Here is an 8,814-nt window from a genome sequence, read left to right as displayed (position 1 = left end):
TTATAGCAAAGAGCTTAATAGAGAGGTTGCATTGTACAAGTGAGCAATAAAATGCAAATTGTTAGTTACTCATTTCATTAACTGAGATTTGTGCTGCTGTTTTCCTGTGACAACGTCTTTATTACTGGCTGACGCTACAAGCTGAAACAGATGAAGTAATAGGCATGTTGTGTTATGGGTTAAGACTGTTGTGTAATTTATTTTAAATAAGTTTATATGGGTTTATTGTTGTTATATTTGCAGAGCTCCAGGTTATTCCCTTTTATTGATTGATTTACAAGTAGGAGATTTCGACTATGGCAAAGCATGTGAAATGAATATAGTACAAAGTTTGCAAGGTAATAGTCAGACACTGTAGATGCTTTAAGCATAATGTTAGCCATGTTACAATGGAAAGAAAATGTGTTTAACATACAGAAATCTAGATACATGTAACAATTTGAAGATTTGTTTGCTTGTTATCACATAATTTAATGGTATGTTGAGAAACTGACCTTGGATTCCCTTTCTTCCAGGAGAGTCTCCAGCTTCTTTTGGGCAGCTCGACCCTCGTGATCATCACTGACAATGAGAATGATGTGGTTCCAGTTGAAAAGGCGCATCATCTCAAACCAGACAAGGGCCTGATGGGAATATGGTGGAACAGTGCGCAAGAATGATAGATGGATGCTCTGAAATGAAGAAAAAATGCTGACCTAGATTTTCCTTGTCACTAAGTGTGCAGAAGTTGCCTTGCGTGTACATTCTGACTTTGTAGCAAGCACATATTAAAGAAGCAATCCAGTCTACTTGTTTTTTGTCGTGTGATTACATATTTTTGCAGAATGTGTGCCGGAGAGTCCTTAAGAGTTGAACTGTACTATTTTGAACTCCGCAGCCCTCCCCTCTCCCCAGTTCCCGAGTTACGTACACTTTTAGTTGTCATTGATTAAGCAGCAATTGGGGAATTCAAATGGCAGCCAAAACCCATGAATGCTCTTATACACCACGGGTAATGCACTCAAAAATTAAGCAATTCATATTTTCTATATTATCGAATTCATTAAATCATACTTCATGGTGAATTTAGAAAAAGCAGGAATTGCTCATCGCAAATTACTGATGAGCGCTATATTTATATAATTGTAAGCTATTCACCACAGAGTCATTTGATTGAGCGCCCGACATATTTCCTTAGTGATTACCTTTTGCTATCATTTTATTGGAATAACTTGGAAAAATGATGTGGGCTACAAGCAGGCACTAAAACACGTCTAAAGGAACAAGTTTAAATGAATTCATGAATTGTTCATACTTATTAAACAGCAATTGTTGTGACTATAGAACTGCCCTTGTACCATCTGGAATATACTTTAGATTGAGAGGGGAAATCATTTGAAAGGGGAAGAGAATTAAAAAAGGCTGTTTGTAATTTTCTATCAAGGCATGTTGACAGTGAGTAATTAATCTATCAAAAGCAAGAAAAGGAAGCATCTTAACACTAAACTTATTTAGTATATTTGTTTTTGTACAAGGTTATTTAGTGAAAAATAGCAATATTTTAAGTTTTACCCGTTCTAATTTAAGGTACATGCAATTTCCTGGCCCCAAAAAAAAAAAATATTATTTGCTGACAAAACCCCAAAATGTGCAATTCAGAAAATAAAAAAAGAGGTTAATTGACACCATTTCACCCCTATGTATAAAAATTAGCAGCTAAATGCCACAGCCAACTCAGGTGGCCAGTTTCCCACAAACAATAAAATAAGTCCTTTACCATTGCTCTATGTCCTGGATTCCCTGAGCTCTGATAACGGGTATTAGAGCTCGATCATGCGATAACTGCCATTGAACTTGAATAACAGTTAATGTGGGATCGAACTCTTGTACATCCTATAGGAACTTAGTGAATATCCCCCTACATCACCCAGACAAACCAATTCCGGAAAAAGAAAGAGAGTTATAAGAGAAATAACATCAAAGAGGTAGAGAAATAAACAAATACAGAGAATAATTCATTAAGAAAATCACAGAGAGACACAGCGAGGAAAAGACAAAAGGCCTCCAGGGCACTAAAAAATACATTTTCCAGCGGCTCATTTATTGGCCAAATTAGAATAGCCCCCAATGACATCACACCCCATCAGCCAGCTCATCAAAAACTGCTCCTTTTAGATTTACATCCAGGCCCAACATGAAGAGACATTTTTTCCGCATTCATTTTCAATGCGCAGACATAACTAAAAGATAATATTGTACTGTACATGTAGAATACAATTTGGGCCAGAAGAGAATAGTTATTTGGTAAACAAAAGAGATGTTCTTTGAATTTAGCGTCAACCAAGTTATTTCGAAAGCTATACCCTCTTGCATAAGAACGTCTTTAGCTCATTTGATTTATTGTGCATTTTAGGAGTTTAATGGCAAAGAAAATTAAGAAAAATGCCTTACAACCGCTGCAGTATTTCCACCCATATATAGGGAGCTGTGTACAAATAATTGTATGTGTGTTTTTAAAACGAATTGGAAGAATGCATTACTACTGTATACGTCAAACATATTTTCTCAGCTAGCATGGTGGGGTTGGATTTGAGCTTGCTGGGAATGTGTGTGTTAACAGCATAGGTTGGTCTGTCCTTATTCGTGCTCTTACGTTGTCTAATTCTTTGCACAGTGCGCATCATGTTCATACAAATTAATTAATTCGTTATTTGCATCCACTAGCCAAGAACATTTGTACTGAAAATTGTGAAAATCATTTATGATGGATAAAAGTGGTCTTAAAGTTGTATATACCATCTTTACATACAGTACAGATGCAGCAGCCAGGATTCGACCATTTCTCAATTATTTTTTTTGAGATCTCCCCAAGATCCTCGCTAGATTTGCTGCAACAGACTAATGGCCCATCAGATAACACAGCAGGGGTCCCTGCTGTGTGAAACCTACCGGGGTCTACCTGTCTGTAAGTGACACGCTGTAAGAGATAGACTGAATCAGTCACTCTACCTGTGCGCCTCTAACAGGCGATAGCGGGGGTTTAATTTAATTTTAATATTACTGTATTGTAGCATGGAGTATGCAGAGGTGAACTGCATTGTTTTCAGGTCCGGAGACCCCCTACTTCCCGAGATACAGGACCCGTTATGGGGTACCAGTATCTCCTGCAATGTTAAAATCCCATGTTCACGTGACTCACAGGATCTTAACATGCCGGGGATACCAGCACCCCATAACGGGGCCTGTAATTCGGGAAGTAGGGGGTCCCTGGAAGTGAAATCAATGCAGTTCAGCTCCGGAGACCCCCTGCTACAATACTATAGTATTAAAATTAAATAAAAAACATGCGATCGCCTATTAGAGGGTGCAGGTTGAGTGACTGATTCAACCTCTCTCTTAGTGCGTGTTTCAACCCGAGAAATGGTCGGATAACAGCTGCTGCATCTGTATGTGCACCACAGACAACATCCAAACTCTATGGGGAATGCTCTAAGCGTTCATAAGCCACTTATCGAGCACTTATCGGCCAAAATGCCTGCTACTATTCTGTAAGCATCAATAAGTGAGCGATAAAAGACTGAATCGACATTTTGAGCCTTCAAAAAAAAAATCGTCGAGTGAGCGTCGATAAGTCACTTATTGGCAGGTTCTGAAACTCGTGCAATTCTAGTAGCCATGATTAAATTATTGAGGCCTATCGTGGCTCTAGAATGGCAAGTTTCTCACAAAATCCTCACATCAGGAAAAGTTGGCATGAAGGTGGGGAGAACCTGCTGAAACCTGCTTTTTGGCGAGACGAGACTTAGAAAAAAATGCTTTTTTTCTGCATCGGATTGATGTTGGGAGTCTCCGGAGCTGATACCCATTAATTTCAGCACCAGAGACACCCGGCATTAATCCCATGCAATAAAAATGCATTTACAGGCAACTTCATTAACTTAGCCTAACTGCTAAGGCAATAGAGGGGTTAACCCCTCCCGCTACCCATTAAGGGCCAAATACTCCTTTCACCCACCCCCGCTACCCACAATAAACAGTAATACCCACCTCCTCTACCCCCACATGATTGATACCAGAGACCACGGGGGTCCAGGGGTCCTCAGGTGGTCCCTGCGGGTGTCTGTGGGCCCTCGGCTGGTCCCCGTGGGTGTCCAGGGTCCTCAGGTGGTCCCCATGGGGGTCTGTGGGCCCTCGGATGGTCCCTATGAGTTCCGGGGGTCCTCAGGAGGTCCCTGCGGGTGTCTGTTGGCCCTCTGGTGGTCTCCGCAGGTTCCGGGGGAAACCCAGGTGGTCCCCCTGGGTTTCTGTGGGCTCTCGGTTGTGAGTGTCCCTGTGAGTGTCCGGGGGTCCTCAGGTGGTCCCATCGGGTGTCTAGGGGGCCTCAGGTGATTCCCACTGGACTGCGGTACCAATCCTTTGCCAACATTTTTTTTGCTAACTTTTAAATAAATACAGCCTCTGCCCCCAGAACACATACCATACAGTAATGGGCAAAATAACCATTATCCTGATATGGATAATAGCTCATTTGCCCATTATTAAATAAAACATTAGCCAACCAGCATAAATAAAGTAATTTAAACTTTCTACTTTCCCCTGCCATCATGAAGGGCATCCTCATCAGCATACTCCAGGTTTATGTCCTCCATTGCCAGAAAGAATACAAGAAAAAATAAAATTTAATGGCCCCTAACCCCTTAATCACCTTAGCGGTTAATAACCGATAGTAATTAAGGGGTTAACCCACCCTCCCCCTAACCACCTATCCCGGGACGACTATACCCACCCCATACCCATTGATTGGGATAGAGGTACATCATACCCATATAATATGGGCACGATAAGCCACTATAGCAGTCAATTGTCACCCTAATAAAAAAGCATGAAGGCCAAAAATACACAATAATAAAAAGATATACACAAGCACCTAAATAGCCCAATTCAAGAAATAAAAGCACTAGACAACCAATTAAATAAAAGCACTAGACAATCAATCAATTAAATAAATAAAAGCACTAGCCAACCACTCAATTAAATAAATACAAGCACTAACCAACAAAACAATGAATTAATTTTAAACATTAGCCAACAAAACAATTAATGAATTTAAACCACTCGCCAACAAATCAATTAATTAATAAAATCACTAGGCAACCATCAATTAAAACTAGTAGCCAACAGAAGAAATAATTAAATAAAAACGCTAAACAATTGGAAAATAAAATGAAAACAAGACATCCAAATTACAAACTATTTAATCCAAACAATAAACAGAAAAAGAAAAGACAACAATCAATAGAAAAAAATCATTTGCAAAAAAAATGCATTGGCTGTCACTGTATTTATCTGTACCCTAAATGGGCACAGATTAATGCATTCTCAGTCAATGGGCAATGAAAAACATAAAAATAAAAAATACAATCAAAAACCTGAAAAAAGACATTTACATACATTCAATATTTTTCTTACATTTAGAAGCGTTGACCCTCCGAATCCCGGCGTTTCTGCAAGCTCTCATACCGTGACGTCAAAGTCAATCCAACGCCACCCACCTTGAAGATCCGGAACAGGCAACAAAATTCTTCTTTCTTTTATCTTCTATCACCTTCTATCTTCCTCTGTTATTATTTCTTTATTTTCTTTAATGTTCTATCTTCTTTCTTCATCTGTCAATTGAACCCCATGGTAAATCCCAACGGATATTGTCTCATTGTCTTCTTCCTGTTAAATGAGGCGTCCAGGCCTTATATAAGGCCTGGGATGTCACATTTCCAGGTCAGGGTACAGCTCCAATCTGATGGGACACTGTATCATGTGCCCATCTCTTTTTTTTTTTTTTTTTAAGGATGTGATGTCATCTCCAAGGGAGGTACGTCCCATCCTTAAAACCACATGGCTATATCACATAATATTAAAGCCAATGGGATTAAAGACAATCCCATTGGTTGCTGTACCATGTGATAGGGTTATATTAGTTCAAATGGACGTGACATCACTTTAAGGGATTACGTGAAATCCTTTTGAACTAATGTGACCTATCACATGGTACAGCAACCAATGGGATTGTCTTCAATCTCATTGGCTGTAATACCATGTGATATAGCCATGTGGTTTAAAAGATGTGACGTACCTCCCTTAGAGATGACATCACATCCTTAAAAAAAAAAAAAAGAAAGAGGCAGGCAGATGATACAGTGTCCAATCAGATTGAAGCTGTACCATCTGACCTGAAAATGTGATGTCACAGGCCATATATAAAGCCTGGACGTCTCATTTAAAAGGAAGACGACGACGAGACAACAGCTGTTGGTACTTACCATGGGGTTGGATTGACAGATGAAGAAAGAAGATAGAACATTAAAGAAAATAAAGAAATACAGTAATGACTTAAGAAGATAGAAGGTGATCGAAGATAAAAGAAAGAAGAATTTTGATACATGTTCCGGATCTTCAAGATGGATGGTGTTGGACTGAGTTTGATGACGTTGCAGTACGAGAGATTGCAGAAACACCGGGATTCGGAGGGTCAACGCTTCTAAAGATAAGAAAAATATTGAATGTATGTAAATGTCTTGTTTTTTAATTTTTTTTTAAATTGTATTCTTTTATTTTTATGTTTTCCATTGCCCTTTGGCTGATAATGTATTAATCTGTACCCATTTAGGGTACAGATAAATACAGTGACAGCCAATGCATTTTTTTTGCAAATGCTTTTTTTCTATTGATTGTTGTTTTTTTCTTTTTCTGTTTATTGTTTGAATTAAATTGTTTGTAATTTGGGTGGCTTTTAAAATTTCATTTTCCGGTGTTTATCGTTTTTATGTAATCTTTTCTTTTGTTGACTACTGGTTTTAATTGATGTGTTGTCTAGTGGTTTTATTAATTACTTGATTTGTTGGCGAGTGGTTTAAATTCATTAATTGTTCTGTTGGCTAGTGCTTTTATTTATTTCATTGGTTGGCTAGTGCTTTTATTTCTTGAATTGTGGTGTTTAGGTGCTTGTGTATATGTTTTATTTTTCTGTATTTCTGGCCTTCTTGCTTTTTTATTAGGGTGACCACTGACTGCTATAGTGGCTTATCATGCTCATATTATATGGGTATGATATACCACTATGCCAATCAATGGGTAGAGGGTGGGTAAAGTGGTCCCGGGGTGGTTGGTTAGGCCTCCTGGTGGGTAGCCGAGGAGGGTGAGTTAACCCCTTAATTACTATAGCATTTATTAACCGCTACAGTGATTAAGGGGTTAGGGGCCATTAGATTGTATTTTTTCTTGTATTCTTTCTGGCAACGGAGGACATGGGCCTGGAATATGCTGATGAGGATGCCCTTCATTATGGCAGGGGTAAGTAGAAGTTTTAATTACTTTATTTATGCTGGCTGGCTAATATTTTATTTAATAATGGGCAAATGAGCTATTATCCATCAGGATAATAGTTATTTTGCCCATTACTGTACTGTATGTGTTCTGGGGGGAGATGCTGTATTTATTTAAATGTTAGCAAAAAAAAGGCCACAGGATTAGTACCACAGGCCAGCGGGGACCCGAAGGGACCACCCGAGGGCCCCAAGACACCCGCAGGGACCACCCGAGGGCCCTTAGACACCCATGGGGACCACCTGAGGACCCCTTGACACCCACGGCCTTTGGTATCAATCATATGGGGGTAGAGGAGGTGGATATTAGTGTAGGGGGTCTCCAGAGCAGAACCTTGCAGATTTGAGGTCTGGGGACTCTCTGATCCCGAGGTTTCTCCAATGCATTTAAATGTCCCGTGTCACGTGACCGTGGGAATAAAATGCATAGGAGATTCCGGCACCCCATAAGGGGGCCTGTATCTCGGGAAGCAGGGGGTCCCCGGACCTTAAATCAATGTGTTTCTGCTCCGGAGACCCCCTGCTCATCTACACTAGTAATACAATTTATATTTAAAAACATTAATTTCAGGCGAGATTTGCGCAGGGAGAGGCGGCTTTCTCTGAGCAGCTCTCTCTGCAGCTGAAAGAAATCACAGGGTGAGGCCTTTTTAGAGAGGCGATCTTCACGCCGCCGGCTACTCGCCCGTTTTGGGAATTTTGCTATTACAGGTAATCGAGGCTTTCCGAATACCGTGATAGCAACGCTCAAAAAAATGGCAATTTATATGGCCCGGCGATTTTTTTTATGAACGCTTATAGCATGGGCCCCTATATCTTAGGGCTGTTATATAGTCGCCGCGTGCGCTACGCCATGCGCGCGCATCACTTATAATTGGCTGAGGTTAGTCAGCCCTTCTATACAAGGGCTGTGCGTGCGCACGGCAGTGAGCGTGCATCCGGCCGACAGCGGGGAAGACGGGGAATAGAATGATTTTGCGCCGCTACCGGCGCTGAAATGTATGTATATGTGTGTGTGTGTGTGTGTGTATATATGTATGCATGTGTATGTGTGTGTGTGTGTGTATGTGTGTGTGTGTGTATGTGTGTGTGTATGTATGTCTGTGTGTGTGTATGTGTGTGTGTAAGTATGTGTGTGTGTGTGTGTGTATGTGTGTGTGTATGTGTGTGTGTGTGTGTGTGTGTGTATGTGTGTGTGTGTGTGTGTGTGTGTGTATGTGTGTGTGTATGTGTGTGTGTGTATGTGTGTGTGTATGTATGTGTGTGTGTGTATGTGTGTGTGTGTGTGTGTGTGTGTGTGTGTGTGTGTGTGTATGTGTGTGTGTGTGTATGTGTGTGTGTATGTGTGTGTGTGTGTGTGTGTGTGTGTGTGTGTGTGTGTGTGTGTGTGTGTGTGTGTGTGTGTGTGTGTGTGTGTGTGTGTGTGTGTGTGTGTGCACAATGTTAATAAATATTT

The 8,814-nt window shown here is 40.4% G+C and overlaps 1 protein-coding gene across 10 annotated transcripts in view; it reads right to left on the bottom strand.

The window, feature by feature from the left end:
* Nucleotides 1-8,814, bottom strand: part of GRIN1 (glutamate ionotropic receptor NMDA type subunit 1) — a 197,752-nt gene that overhangs the window by 153,827 nt on the left and 35,111 nt on the right. For all 10 annotated transcript variants that reach the window (XM_075579303.1, XM_075579306.1, XM_075579305.1 and 7 more), the window contains exon 3: nucleotides 495-671. In XM_075579303.1, coding sequence (XP_075435418.1) covers nucleotides 495-671 — 177 coding nt within the window. The remainder of the gene's footprint in view (nucleotides 1-494; nucleotides 672-8,814) is intronic.

This window comes from Ascaphus truei, chromosome 21 (assembly GCF_040206685.1).
Source record: "Ascaphus truei isolate aAscTru1 chromosome 21, aAscTru1.hap1, whole genome shotgun sequence".
NCBI lineage: Eukaryota > Metazoa > Chordata > Amphibia > Anura > Ascaphidae > Ascaphus > Ascaphus truei.
The sequence above is the reverse complement of the archived record's forward strand: the minus strand, read 5'-3'. Positions and strand labels throughout refer to the sequence as shown.